The sequence below is a fragment of the Callithrix jacchus genome, chromosome 1 (assembly GCF_049354715.1).
Source record: "Callithrix jacchus isolate 240 chromosome 1, calJac240_pri, whole genome shotgun sequence".
In the NCBI taxonomy this organism is placed as follows: Eukaryota; Metazoa; Chordata; class Mammalia; order Primates; family Cebidae; genus Callithrix; species Callithrix jacchus.
The window spans coordinates 203,586,909-203,602,178 of record NC_133502.1 but is presented as its reverse complement, the minus strand read 5'-3'; the positions used below and the strand labels follow the sequence as shown (position 1 = coordinate 203,602,178).

General features: G+C 42.8%; 1 protein-coding gene across 2 annotated transcripts in view; it reads right to left on the bottom strand.

Moving 5' to 3' along the window:
* Positions 1 to 15,270, bottom strand: part of BPIFC (BPI fold containing family C) — a 68,704-nt gene that overhangs the window by 13,844 nt on the left and 39,590 nt on the right. For both annotated transcript variants that reach the window (XM_054240628.2, XM_078339173.1), the window contains 2 exons: positions 12,607 to 12,777; positions 11,588 to 11,655 (listed from right to left, as the gene is read on the bottom strand). In XM_054240628.2, coding sequence (XP_054096603.2) covers positions 11,588 to 11,655; positions 12,607 to 12,777 — 239 coding nt within the window. The remainder of the gene's footprint in view (positions 1 to 11,587; positions 11,656 to 12,606; positions 12,778 to 15,270) is intronic.

The window sequence follows — 15,270 nt, the reverse complement described above, 5'->3', positions numbered from 1 at the left end:
CAGGTGCTTCTTCATGGGTTTACACACCATACAGACTTGCTGCAGGAATTCTAAAAATGGTGTGAGGCTGGGCGCTGTGGCTCACACCTGTAATCCCAGCACTTTGGGAGGCTGAGATGGGCGGATCACCTGAAGTTAGGAGTTCAAGTCCAGCCTGGTCAACATGGAGAAACCCCATCTCTACTAAAAATACAAAAATTAGCTGGGCATGGTGGTGCACCTCTACTACTCAGGAGGCAGAGGCAGGAAAATCGCTTGAACCCAGGAGGTGGGGGTGGCAGTGTTGCAGTGAGCTGAGATCACAACACTGCACTCCAGCCTGGGCAAGAGTGAGACTCTGTTTAAAAAAAGAGGTGTGAAAAGATGAAGAAACCAGCATAGGCTGGGGTTGTGTGTGTGAGCATGCATGTATGGGTGATATGGGGCATGTCATGGGTGGAAAACATGTTTCCCTTTGACAGAAGACTTTGTACAGCCCTCTAGCATGCCCCTTTGGCACCCTGTAGTGTTTCTCCCACCAGGCTATGGACCTGAAAAATAGAAACCATTGTCCTTCAGTGTTAAAAATGGTGCAGAGGACATAACAGGTGCTCAGAACATTTTTCTTGAATGGATGTGTGGATAAATGAGCAGATGAAGAACTTGGGTTGGGTGGTATTTGTTGGAATTGGGGTCACTTTGAAGGTGAGCCAGTCTAAGGCAGAATGCTTTTTAGTGAGCTGAGGAAGTTAAGGTTGGCTGACTTAAGAAGTAGGACCAGTCGATGAAGAGCTGGAAAACCTCGGGGTGTGGATTTAATCCAGTGATGAAAAGTTTTAAGGGGAAGAATGTGTTGAACCCATTCCACTATTAAAGGACCTTCTTGATGAGTAAGAGTTATCAAATGTTTGAATCTCATTGTTTCCTGCAGCCTGAAAATTCTGGAAGAAGCTTCCATTTGGGATTTCCTTCTATGGCAGGGGCTACCCCACTGTGGCATTCTTTTGCCGTGGCTTCAAGAGTAGCTCAGAGGAAGGGTGGAGTTGGGATCAGCCCAGGTGCCAAGTCTGAGCTCCACTGACGTGTCCAAAGCATCATTGGGAAATGTTTATCTGCCCAAGCTTGAGGAGAAGAGTTAGGTAGTAATTCCACCTGCTTGGAATTTGCATTCCAAGTGATATTTGCGTTCTGTGACTATGTTGCTTGGGAGGAGTTGTAGGGTGTGTGTGTGTGTGTGTGGTATACATGTGTGTTGATGGTGGAGTTCAGTTTCGGAGTGTCCAAAGCCTCGATCAATGCAATGTCAAAAGAAAAAAAACCTCCAAAGTTATAAATGGCTCAAAAATAGTGTGCATCTGATTGCCTTGAGCTTTGCATGGGATTAAGAAAAGAGGGTTAGAATTAAGTCATCTGCATGATAGTATACCTAGAAGACCCCATTGCCTCAGCCCAAAAACTCCTGAAACTGATAAACAACTTCAGCAAAGTCTCAGGATATAAAATCAATGTGCAAAAATCACAAGCATTCGTCTACACCAATAACAGACTTAAAGAAAGCCAAATCAAGAGCGAACTGCCATTCGCAATTGCTACAAAAAGAATAAAATACCTTGGAATACAACTCACAAGGAACGTAAGGGACCTCTTCAAGGAGAACTACAAACCACTGCTCAGTGAAATCAGAGAGGACACAAACAGATGGAGAAACATTCCATGTTCATGGTTAGGAAGAATTAATATCGTGAAAATGGCTATACTGCCCAAAGTAATTTACAGAATCAACGCTATCCCCATCAAGCTACCATTGACTTTCTTCACAGAACTGGAAAAAACCACCATGAACTTCATATGGAACCAAAAGAGAGCCCGCATAGCCAAGTCAATTCTAAGCAAAAATAACACAGCGGGGGGCATCACACTACCGGATTTCAAACTATACTACAAGGCTACAGTAATCAAAACAGCATGGTACTGGTACCAAAACAGAGATATAGACCAATGGAACAAAACAGAGGCACCGGAGGCAACACAACATACATACAACTATACAATCTTTGATAAACCTGACAAAAACAAGCAATGGGGCAAGGATTCCATGTTTAACAAATGGTGTTGGGAAAACTGGCTAGCCATGTGCAGAAAGCAGAAACTGGACCCCTTCCTGACACCTTACACTAAAATTAACTCCAGATGGATTAAAGACTTAAACATAAGACCTGGCACCATAAAAACCCTAGAAGGAAATCTAGGCAAAACTATCCAGGACATAGGAGTAGGCAAGGACTTCATGAAAAAAACACCAAGAGCATTGGCAACAAAAGCCAAAATAGACAAATGGGACCTAATGAAACTCCACAGCTTCTGCACGGCAAAAGAAACAGTCACTAGAGTGGATCGGCAACCAACAGAATGGGAAAAAATTTTTGCAGTCTACCCATCTGACAAAGGGCTGATATCCAGAATTTACAAACAACTCAAGCAGATTTACAGGAAAAAAACAAACAAGCCCATTCAAAAGTGGGCAAAGGATATGAACAGACACTTTACGAAAGAAGACATATATGAGGCCAACAATCATATGAAAAAATGCTCATCGTCACTGGTCATCAGAGAGATGCAAATCAAAACCACATTGAGATACCATCTCACGCCAGTTAGAATGGCGATCATTAAAAAATCTGGAGACAACAGATGCTGGAGAGGATGTGGAGAAAAAGGAACACTTTTACACTGTTGGTGGGAGTGTAAATTAGTTCAACCATTGTGGAAGACAGTGTGGCGATTCCTCAAGGCCTTAGAAATAGAAATTCCATTTGACCCAGCAATCCCATTACTGGGTATATATCCAAATGATTATAAATCGTTCTACTATAAGGACACATGTACACGAATGTTCATTGCAGCACTGTTTACAATAGCAAAGACCTGGAATCAACCCAAATGCCCATTGATAATAGACTGGATTGGAAAAATGTGGCACATATACACTATGGAATATTATGCAGCAATCAGAAATGATGAGTTCGTGTCGTTTGTAGGGACATGGATGAATCTGGAAAACATCATCCTCAGCAAACTGACACAAGAACAGAAAATGAAACACCGCATATTCTCACTCATAGGTGGGTGATGAAAAATGAGAACACATGGACACAGAAAGGGGAGTACTAAACACTGGGGTCTATTGGGGGGAAAAGGGGAGGGCCAGTGGGAGGGGGAGGTGGGGAGGGATAGCCTGGGGAGAAATGCCAAATGTGGGTGAAGGGGAGAAGAAAAGCAAAGCACACTGCCATGTGTGTACCTACGCAACTGTCTTGCATGCTCTGCTCATGTACCCCAAAACCTATAATCCAATAAAAAATTTAAAAAAAAATAAATAAATAAAAAATAAAAATAAATTAAAAAAAAAAAAAAAAACTAACCTAAAAAAAAAAAAAAAAAAAAAAAAGAATTAAGTCATCTGGATAAAGACCCAAAAAGGGAAAGTGTCATTTAACTTGGCCTCTGAAGTAACCTAAAACATGTCTCCCATGTGGACCAAACTGTACTGAGGTTGCCTCCAAGGAGAATTATGTTAGGAACAACTCTCAATTGTAGATAGAGCAGTAAGAGTCTGGTTTAAATCTCCACAGCTTTAAAAACCATCCTGACTTGTCATGTCCCTTGAGATCAATTTTTCTCTCTTATTTGGTCAAAATTTGATCTTAGAATGGGGAAAGAGAATGAATTACTAGTACTATAAGGAACCAATTCTTCTTGATCAACGACTATATGCTGATTGCTGTGCTAAGTGATTTACATACATTATCTCATCCACCCATACAACAGCCTTATGGAGAGGTGTTCTGTTTTGCTGATGAGGAAACTGATACTTAAAGAGGTTAAGTAACTTGCTTAAGGTCACACAGGTAGCAAGTGGCAGAGGTAGAATTCAAATCCAGATATGCCTGACTCCGGAGACTGTGCTCTTAACTAGACATGCTCAAAGGGCTCAAGTGTACTACTAGAATTCCTAGCTTTGACTTTCTTTACCATTTCCTCCCCTTGATTCCTCAATGCAATGAGAAAAGTGCTGTGTTTTCTTTTTTCTATGTCACCACAACCAGCTCCAGTGTTTTCTCTTTCTTTTATCAATGCTGATTATTGAAAAAGGGCATGCTGCTTGTTTCAATTTAGTGTGACTCCATGCTCATGGGCTTCCTCTTCCAGGCAAGGGTATTTATTACCTAAATCTTTTTTTTTTTTTTTGAGATGTAGTCTCGGTCTGTCACCCAGGCTGGAGTATAACGGTGTGGGCTCAGCTCACCACAACCTCCACCTTCCAGGCTCAAGCAATTTTTTTTGCCTCAGCCTCCCAAGTAGCTGGGACTACAGGCACCTGTCACTATGCCTAGCTAATTTTTATATTTTTAGTAGAGATGGGGTTTCACTATGTTGGCCAGGCTGGTCTCGAACTCTTGATCTCATGATCCACCCGCCTCTGCCTCCCAAAGTACTGGAATTACAGGCATGAGCCACCACACCCAGCCTATTTCCTAAATCTTAAGTCTTATTTTCTAAGTTGTAGCTCTTCATTACATCAAAGACAGTATACTGTGGTAAGTAAACACGGCTTTGAAAGCAGACTAAACCAGGTTCAAGTTCTGGCTCAGCCATTTGATAGCTCTGTGACCTTGAGTAAGTTATTTAATCTCTACAAATTGTAAAATGGAGATAATTGTACCTACCTTTAGGACCATTCATTTAATCTATTGACATTTATTGAGCGCTGTGTCAGGCCCTAGAGACACAGAGTTGTAAGATTTAAATGAAATAGTAGAGGTGTTGGGCTTGGCACGGGACCTAGTAGACGATAAAGACCCAATAATAAAGAATAGTCATGAATTATGCAAAAAAGACTATTTCTCTCTTAGCTATTCATGGGCAGGATACAGGGGAGCGAGGTGTAGTCTGAACTGGGGGACTCTGGAAATGGTCTTGTACAGTTGAGCACTTCCTTGTCCTGGCTGAGACTGGCTCTAAATTTGAAATCATCGTCAAAGCCAACAGCTAAGAAATAGTCATTTTTTGGTACTATGATTATTCTTTATTTATTTTTTTTTTGAGATGAAGTCTCACTCTGTCGCCCAGGCTGGAGTGCAATGGTGTGATCTCTGCTCACTGCAACCTCTGCCTCCTGGGTATAAGCGATTTTCTTGTCTCAGCCTCCTGAGTAGTTGGGATTACAGGTGCCCACCACCAGCCCCAGCTAATTTTTGTATTTTTAGTAGAGATGGGGTTTTGCCATGTTGGTCAGGCTGTTCTTAAACTCCTGACCTCAGGTGATTCGTCTGCCTTGGCCTCTCAAAGTGCTGGGATTACAGGCGTGAACCACTGCGCCCGGCCCAGACTATGCTTTATTATTGGCCATTTATTGTCTACTAGGTTCCGTGCCAAGCCCAGCATCTTTGTTATTTCATCCAAACCTTACAACTCTGTGTCTCCAGAGCCTGGCACCGTGCTCAATAACCATCGATAGGTTAAAGGAATCGTCCTGGAAGGAGGTACTATTATCCCCGTTTTATGGTTTATGGAGATTAACTTACCCAAGATCACAGAGCTGTTGAATGGCTACCACACACAGTAACTCTCATACTTCTCACAACCTTCTGAAGTAAGCTTTATTACACCATTTTACAGACTAGGAAATGGAGTCCAAGAGCGGTTTAGAAACTTGACTGAGATGTCACAGCTAATTAGCGGCAGCACTGGGATCAAAATCAAAACAGCTAGTCTGACTCCAAAGCGTGTGATCCTACCCCCTGTCTGGACCACCAATACTGGGTTTGTCTCTCATTTCTGTATTTTCTGACTATGCAGCCAGCCCCAAGCAGCTCCAGGAAGAGGCACATTCAGGCAGGGGACAGTTAGAGAGGCCATGTGGTTCTGAGGAGAATAATTGGAGCCCCTGTGTTCCCTGGTTCTTCTCAGGGATCTTCCACTGATCCCCACCCACTTGATACTTTTCCTGCTGTGTCTCTCTGACATCACCCAAGACCAAACCAGCTCATCCTGAAAAGCTTGGGGAGCCCAGGAGTGGAGGAGCCAGCTGGGGCAGCCTGCATGGGAGGCAGGGCTAAAGGCTCCTGCTGCCAGAGCCCAGGGCTGTCGTTTCAACACAGCGTCTGCTCCTCTGTATTCTTGGCTCCTGGTGTGGCTGCTTTAAGCGTGAATGAGGCCCAGCCCTCCTGTCTTGCCGCCAGCAGGCTCACTGCCTGAAGTTTGCTATAGTACCCCATGTAGGAGCCACCCTCAGGCTCAATGGCCATGACAGGGCCTTGTGCTTGGAACACCCCTGTGTTTGGTTTAAATGCCCTGCCATCTCCATCTTGAGTTTCTTATTCCTTTTTGAAAAGAGGCTTTGCATTTTCATTTTGCTGTGGGCCCTACAAATTATGTAGCCAGTCCTGCTCAGACACGACTAAGGCATCATAGCACTCGAAGCCTCCCCAACAGAGAATCTGCAGGAGACTGCTGGGCTACGGACTACAAACCAGGAACGGATCCTAATTTCAGGGTTCATGTTCATGAAGTCAGAGCACTCTGTGGACTCTAGGAAGCCAAGAGAATGAATTCACGCATTTCCTGGCATGATGTAAATTTATCAGCTTAAAATAGTTTTTCAATTACTCCCATAAATAAACGTTAACATCCATTGACAGTGCTGTTGCTTACTAGTATTATAGAAACATTAGAGATAAGGATCAGTTTGATTGAAGCAGAAAAGTGAACCTGGTCTCCATGCTTCTTAAAGTCTGTTGTACCTTCTTGCCACAAGCCTGAAGTTGAATCACTATTAAATCCTTCCTTGAGATCCTGCCACTGAACCAGACAGGTTCAGAGGCAAAATGCTGTTTCTACCTTCTCTAGGAACTTTCTGCCTCAGTTAGCATCCCTGCCCCTGTGCCCTGCCCTGCATCACTCCCTGTATCTAGCCTTTCCTTTCCTCCTGCTCCTTTCTTCTTTGTCTTCTGATAGACTGAGGTCTTACCTGTACTCACAGTCCTGTTGCTCATGGCTTATCTCAGATGCTGCCAAGTTCTTACCTTTGGTTCCTTCCCCCCTCACCCTCCTGCTCTCTGGCTTTCGTCCTCTCTATCAGAACTGCGAAATAAAGATCACCCTTCATGACTCAGAGTTTCATCAGCCTGATTCCCTAGAAATAGAGTCACTTCATGACTTTTGGAGGCCTGAGGCCCTTTTGTCTTTGGGGGCCTTTCTTCTGTTAAACCAATATTGAAAATTATATTTTATAACTCTTTTGGTATAAAGATAAGTGTGATCAAGTCTAAGTTGTATTCATTTTTAAAAATTCTTATTTTTAAATATACTAAACATTTTCATGTGATTTTTTTTTTTTTGAGACAGGGTCTTGTTCTGTTGACCAGTCTGGGCTAAAGCAGTCCTCTTACCTTGGCCTCCCAAAGTGTTGGGATTACAGGCATGAGCCACCTTCCCCGTCCTTTCATGGGCTTTTAAAGTATTGTGGCTCTAGGCACTGTGCCTATTGTACCTAATGGAAGCTAATGAAGAAGTCAGGACTGCTTTGAAGGGCTTGGTAAATTTGAGCAAAGCCTTCATAAAACCTTTTCTCTCTGGGAAAACGTACTACCTTTTTTTTTTTTAAGTTGTATTTCTGGACACGGTGGCTCATGCCTGTAATCCCAGCTCTTTGGGAAGCTGAGGCCCATGGATTGTCTGAGGTCAGGAGTTCGAGACCAGCCTGGCCAACATGGTGAAACTCTGTCTCTACTAAAAATACAAACATTAGCTAGGCATGGTGGCAGGCACCTGTAATTCCAGCTACTTGGCGGGCTGAGGCAGGAGAATCGCTTGAACCTGGGAAGTGGGGGTTGTAGTGAGCTGAGATCGCACTACTGCACTTCAGTTTGGGTGACAGAGTAATGCTTTGTCTCAAAAAAAATTTTTTTTTCGTATATTTTTGTTGGAAAAACAATATAATTACAAAGAAAATTTTAATGAAAAAAGAACCCTCTCATAATCCCATATCTTAACACAACTCTTCATTTTTATTTTTGTGATTTACTTCATTGTCCAGATGCAAAGCTATTTTACACAACTAACAGCTGTTGGGTTTGTGCAGTTTTGTATTCGGTTTTTTCCATTTAACATAATTTTATTGAAAACATTTTCCATATTTCCACAATAGTCTTCATAACTACCATGTTGACTTGTGATTGATTGACTCCCCCCTGCTGGTTTCTCAATTCTTTTCTGACTCTGCATATGTCTATTTCATTGCTTTCTTTTCTTTCTTCCATACATTTAGTCTGGGCCACCTGATCTTTCTGTGAATTCTCCCCTGGTAGTCTGATTGATGACTTCAACTACCAGCTTTATAGGGCTGAGGAAAATAGGCTTTGCAGATGGTTCTGCTGAATGGCACTTAGTGTTGAATGATCTGCGTACATGGCCTGCTCGTGCCCTTTCACAGCACATTGCATGCATTTGACAGTCAGGCAGGCCATGGCGCAGATCTTGTTAAATTTTGGGTTCTAGTAATGGGATCAGGTTGTCAGAGTCTGGAGGTACCTTAGGCATGATCCAGTTCAACTTCATGATTTTACGAGCAATGGAACAGAGGCTAAAGGAGGTTTAATAGACTTGATCACAGTCATGGAGCCTGTGAGTAAGAACTGGAAACTTGGTTCCTTAGCTCCCAAATCTTTATGCTCTTTCCTCACTAGCACGCTCTATGAATGTGATAAAGAAGAATCTCAGTTTATATTGCTGTACTATTAGAATGTGCCCTTCGATTACAGAATTTTATATATACATATACTTTATATGTTATACAAAATAAGTAAAATAAAATATAGAAAATATATTTTATATTTAAATAAAACAATATTTTATATATTTACATATACATAATGTTTCATCTATTTTTTTTGAGATGGAGGCTTACTCTTTTGCCAGGCTGGAGTGCAGTGGCATGATCTCAGCTCACTGCAATCTCCATCTCCCGGATTCAAGTGATTCCCCTGCCTCAGCCTCCTGAGTAGCTGGGACTACAGGCACATGCCACCAGACCTAGCTAATTTTTTCTATTTTAGTAGAGACGGGGTTTCACCATGGACAGGATGGTCTTGATCTCCTGACCTCATGATCTGCCCACCTTGGCCTCCCAAATTGCTAGGATTACAGGCTTAAGCCACCATGCCCAGCCTATAAATATTATTTCCCAGATCACAACACTGCACTCTGGGAAATACATAATATTTATGTATTTAATTTATATATGCATATAAAAATTAAAATATATAAGAGATATATATATATTTTTTGAGAGACAGGGTCTCACTCTATTGCTCAGGCTGGAGTACAGTGGCACAATCATAGCTCACTGTAACTTCTGGGCTAAAGCAATTCTTCCCCCTCAGCTTCCTGAGTAGTTAGGATTACAGGGGTGCTCCATGATGCCTTGCTAAATTTTAAAAGAGTTTTTGTAGTCTATAAATGTAATTTACCACATAAACAGAACCAAAGACAAAAATCACACAATTATCTCAGTAGATGTAGAGAAGGCCTTCGACAAAATTCCATAGCCCTTTATGCTAAAAACTCTCAATAAACTAGGTATCGATGAAACATATCTCAAAATAATAAAAGCTCTTTATGACAAACCCATAGCTAATATCATATGGAATGGGCAAAAACTGGAAGCATTCCCTTTGAAATCTGGTGCTAGGCAAGGATGCCCTCTCTCACCACTCCTATTCGATATAGTATTGGAAGTTCTAGCCAGAGCAATCAGGCAAGAAAAAGAAATTAAGGGTATTCAGTTAGGAAAGGAGGATGTCAAATTGTCTTGATTTGCAGACGACATGATTGTATATTTAGAAGACCCCATCATCTCAGCCCGAAATCTCCTGAAACTTCAGCAAAGTCTCGGGATACAAAATCAATGTGCAGAAATCACAAGCATTCCTATACACCAATAACAGACTTAAAGAGAGCCAAATCAAGAATGAACTGCCATTCACAATTGCTACAAAGAGAATAAAATACCTAGGAATACAACTAACAAAGGATGTAAAGGACCTCTTCAAGGAGAACTATAAACCACTGCTCAAGGAAATAAGAGAGGACACAAACCGATAGAAAAACATTCCATGCTCATGGTTAGGAAGAATCAATATTGTGAAAATGGCCATACTGCCCAAAGTAATTTATAGATTCAATGCTATCCCCATCAAACTACCTATGACCCTCTTCACAGAACTGGAAAAAACCACCTTAAACTTCATATGGAAGCAAAAGAGAGCCCACATAGCCAAGTCAATTCTAAGCAAAAAGAACAAAGCTGGAGGCATCACACTACCTGACTTCAACCATTGTGGAAGACAGTGTGGCGATTCCTCAAGGATCTAGAAATAGAAATTCCATTTGACCCAGCAATCCCATTACTGGGTATATATCCAAAAGATTATAAATCATTCTACCCTAAAGACACATACACATGTATGTTCATTGTGGCACTGTTTACAATAGCAAAGACCTGGAATCAACCCAAATGCCCACGGATGATACACTGGACAGGGAAAATGTGGCACGTATACACCATGGAATACTATGCAGCCATAAAGAATAAAAAACTATGAGTTCGTGTCCTTTGTAGGCACATGGATGAATCTGGAAACCATCATTCTCAGCAAATTGACACAAGAACAGATAATCAAACACTGCATGTTCTCACTGATAGGTGGGTGTTGAACAATGAGAACACATGGACACAGGGAGGGGAGCATCACACACCGGGGTCTGTTGAGGGGGACTAGGGGAGGGATAGCAGTGGGTAGGGAGTGGAAGAGGGATAACATGGGGAGAAACGCCAGATGTAGGTGATGGGGATGGAGGCAGCAAACCACATTGTCATGTATATACCTATGCAACAATCCTGCATGTTCTTCACATGTACCCCAGAACCTAAAGTGCAATAAAATATATACAAACATAAAAAAATACAAATTAAAGAAAAGTTTTTGTAGAGATGGGCAACTCAATTTGTTGTCCAGACTGGTCTCAAACTCCTGGCCTCCAGCAATCCTCCCACCTTGGCCTCCCAAATTGCTGGGATTACAGGTGAGAGCCTGTAATATGGCACCTGGCCATGTTACGGGATTATATTCATAATTATTTTGTTCCCCATTTTATTGTTATATTACTGTAATGGAAAAAAGAAAAGCTTGACAGTACAATTTTTAGTAAAGTACATACTTTAAAGTTATCTGGTCCATTCTAGGAGAGGTGCTTAATTGACTCATGTTCATACAATGCTTAACTTCACTTTTTTTCTTTTTTTGAGATGGAGTCTCACTGTCCCCCAGGCTGGAGTGCAGTGGTGTGATCTTGGCTTACTGCAATCTCCGAGTCCCGGGTTCAAGCAACTCTCCTGCCTCAGCCACCTGAGTAGCTGGTATTATAGATCACGTGTTTTCTCAATGGTCACTTTTTCTCTGGTCAGTTGACTCACTTATTACTAAGGTATCTCAGCAGTCAAATTGATTGATCTTACCTGTTCAGCAGTCAAATTGATTGATCTTACCTGTTCAGAGACAAGGAGCACACCAGTCTTTGTCCCAAAATAACCAGGCCTACACTCGTACTAGCAACCTATAGACAATAAAAGCATTTATTAAGATGAGTCACTCTTTCCATTTTGGCTACCAATATAATTTCCAGTAGTTGAAACATTATAAGCCCAACTTTCTTTCTTAATCTAAAGACGTTGGAAGTCTAAAAAACACTGGAAATAAATACCTCTGAAAATCCTCTCTCGTAGTTAGGGAAACTACCTGCAAAGACTTTTTGTTTGATGATCCCCTTGGAATTATTTTTTTCTCCTAATCTCTCTTCTCTATGTATGTGTGTGTGTATGACATTTTTATTAGGTTCATTATATTTTCCCTTCTATTAGGTTGCATTTGGCCTTCATCTGCTCAAGTAAATACAAATTCTCCTTGATTGAATTATTTAGAAAAAAAAAGAAATCCAGCTCTCTATGTAATGGAGGTGGTGGGAAGAGCATGCATGAAGTAAAGATTGGAGAGAAATTTTACAATGATGTATGAGAGTGTGAGTTCTGGCCTCCCATCCTGCCACACATACCCTTCCCTCAGCTCTGTCTTCACTGAGATAGGGTTTTACCCTGTTGCACAGACTGGAGTGCAGTGGTGCAATCATAGCTCACTGTAGCTTCAAACTCCTGGGTTCAAAGCAATCCTCCCACCTCAGCCTCCTGAGTAGCTAGGATGACAGATACATAACACTACCACGACTGGTTAATTTTAAAAACTTAAATTAAATTTAAAATTAATTTTTTTTTTTAGAGATAAGGTCTTGCTATGTTGCCCAGGCTGGTCTCTAACTCCTGGCCTCAAGCAATCTTCCTGCTTTGGCCTCCCAAGACGTTGGGATTATAGGCATGAGCCATCGCCTCCATCCTCACTCTTAATCAATGTACCATCCCCACCCTCTTCAAACATTTAAAAGCTGCTGGCCAACAGTCCACAGCAGGAGCAGGACTGGCATCTACAGTCTGCTTCACTGTCTCCCCAGACTTACGAAGTCCATGGAAACGATGGTTTCAACTGTGGAGTTCTTGGTTTGGGTGAGCATCATGATGGAGGCAGGGATGTCCAGGGTGAAGTTGCCTGGTTGTAGATTGATCACGGGAGGCTCTGTGGCCATGATCCTCACCATGAAGGGCTGGGACAAGATGTAGATCTCTGCAATCTGCCCATATTCCGAAAAAGAAATAAAGACTGTGAGGCATGAGTTGATGAAGGGAAATCACAAGGTTAGAATGGCCTGTGGTGACTAAATCTTACATTGTGCAGTTAGAATAGAAAAGAAGTTCTTTTATAATAATAACAATTACACACAAAAATCAAACGATGATAACAGCTGGCAGTAACTGGACACAATTCTTGATACTACCCACTGTGCCAGGGGCTTAATGTATTATCACATTTAATCTTCACAAAATCCCTGTGAGGCAGATTCTATCGGCATCCCTGTTTTATAATGGAGAATGTGAGTCTTACAAAGGTTGACATTCTCAAGGTTCTAAGGGAATAAGTGGTAGAACTGGGAGTCAAATCTAGGTCTGGCCTGGGCCCAGTGGCTCATGCCTGTAATCCTAGCACTTTGGGAGGCTGAGACAGGTGGATCACTTAAGCCCAGTAGTTTGAGACCAGCCAGGGCAACATGGCAAAACCATGTCTCTACAAAAAAATAGAAAAATTAGCTGTGCATAGTAGCTCATGCCTGTAGTCCCTGCTACTCATGAGGCTGAGGTGGGAGAATCACTTGAGCTGGGGAGACGGATATTGCAGTGAGCCAAGATCATGCCACTGCACTTCAGCCTGGACGACAGAGAGACCCCGTCTCAAAAAACAAACAAACAAAAACAAATCTAGGTCTATCTGACTCAAGATCCTTGCTCTAAAACCAGGATGCTACATGAACATCTCTGTCTTCCAGGGTAATCCCTAGCCCATAGGTTCATTATGTTCAATACTTAGTGTGTTACGAAGGCACAGTATTAACAGTTTCTTTACTAAAGTTACAAGTGTGGGCACTAATCCTTCCTGTAAGAATTAAATCCTCGGACTCAAGATGGCGCTGTGAGAACAACCCAGGATTGGAGCCCGCGTTGAATTCGCAAACGGTGAGTCAGTGCTGCATTTCCAGACTGATCTTTGTTGCCCACAGAACGGGGAAACTCCCAAGTATAAAAAGACACGGGACGCCAGGCAGTAGGTCTGCCTGGCGAAGCCGGCAGCCGGGGCGGCGGCGGCCGGCCCTACCCAGCAATCCCCACAGGGCGCGCTTGTCCGGGTGCCTTGTTGAACCGGCAACCTGAGACTTGAGAGGGCTGGACTTGAGACTGAACGAGACTTGCATAGTAGCCCAGCCCAGGGGATTGCAGGGACAGATCGTTTGGGATACCCAGTGGGACGAACAAAACCGCGATTTCAAACTATCCCGGGCAGACGGTCCGAGACGCTCTGTGGGGGAGGGGCGTCCACCACTACAGAGGCAACCTGCCCCAACTGATATACACGCCCACTGCTGAGGCAGCCAGCCGTTGCCGAGGCAACCAGTCCCTACTGAGATACACGCCCACTGCTGACGCAGCCTGCCGTTGCTGAGGCAACACGCTACAACGAAGAGACTCCGCCGCAGGGCGTGGCGGAGACCACAGCAGAGCCGGCAGGAACAGCGTGAATCACACAACAGCTGGGCGGAGCCTCGGCAGCCAAACAGTGGCTAGTCTGCCTTTGAGCTGGGCAGGACACCTGATCGGACATCCAAAAATAAAGCCCAAACCCCTCAACACAGAGCATTTGAGAAAAAAAAAAGGGTTGTTTAATGAGCTGTGTTGCAGCAGAATCAAACATAGCAGCCTAACAGCCCTGAATGAACAACAGAGTGCACAGCTCAGCAATTAAACCCCTATAAAGTACAAACTGTCTCCTCAAGCAGCTCCCTTACCCCTCTATATCCAAAAGACTGTCATTAGGCAGGCATCATCCTGGGACAAAGAGAGCAGAAAAAGAAACTGGTAGCATCCCTCGCTGTGCCACGGCTACTAGAGGTGCACCCCAGACAAGCAGGGTCTGGAGCGGACCTCAACAGTCGTACAGTGAAGGGGCTAGACTGGTAGAAGGAAAACCAAGCAACAGAAATACTTCATCATCAACATTCTGGGTGTCCACTCAGAGACCCAAACGAAAAGTCAGCAACTACGCAGACGACCAGCGGACAAATCCACAAAGATGGGAAGAAACCAGCGCAAAAAGGAGGAAAACACCAGAAACCAGAACACATCGCCTCCTAGAAAGGACCAAGACTCCTCACCAGCAAGGGAACAAAGCTGGACGGAGAATGACTGTGACGAAATGACGGAATTAGACTTCAGAAGATGGATAATGAGAAACTTTTGTGAGCTAAAAGATCATGTATTAAATCAATGCAAAGAAACTAAGAACCTTGAAAAAAGATTTGAAAAAAGATTCGAGGAAATGATAACAAGAATGGATACCTTAGAGAGGAATATGAATGAATTAAAGGAGCTGAAAAACACAATACGAGAACTTTGCGAAGCAAACGCAAGTTTCAATAGCTGAATTGACCAAGCAGAAGAAAGAATATCTGAAGTCGAAGACCAACTCAATGAAATAAAACGAGAAACCAAGATCAGAGAAAAAAGCGCAAAAAGGA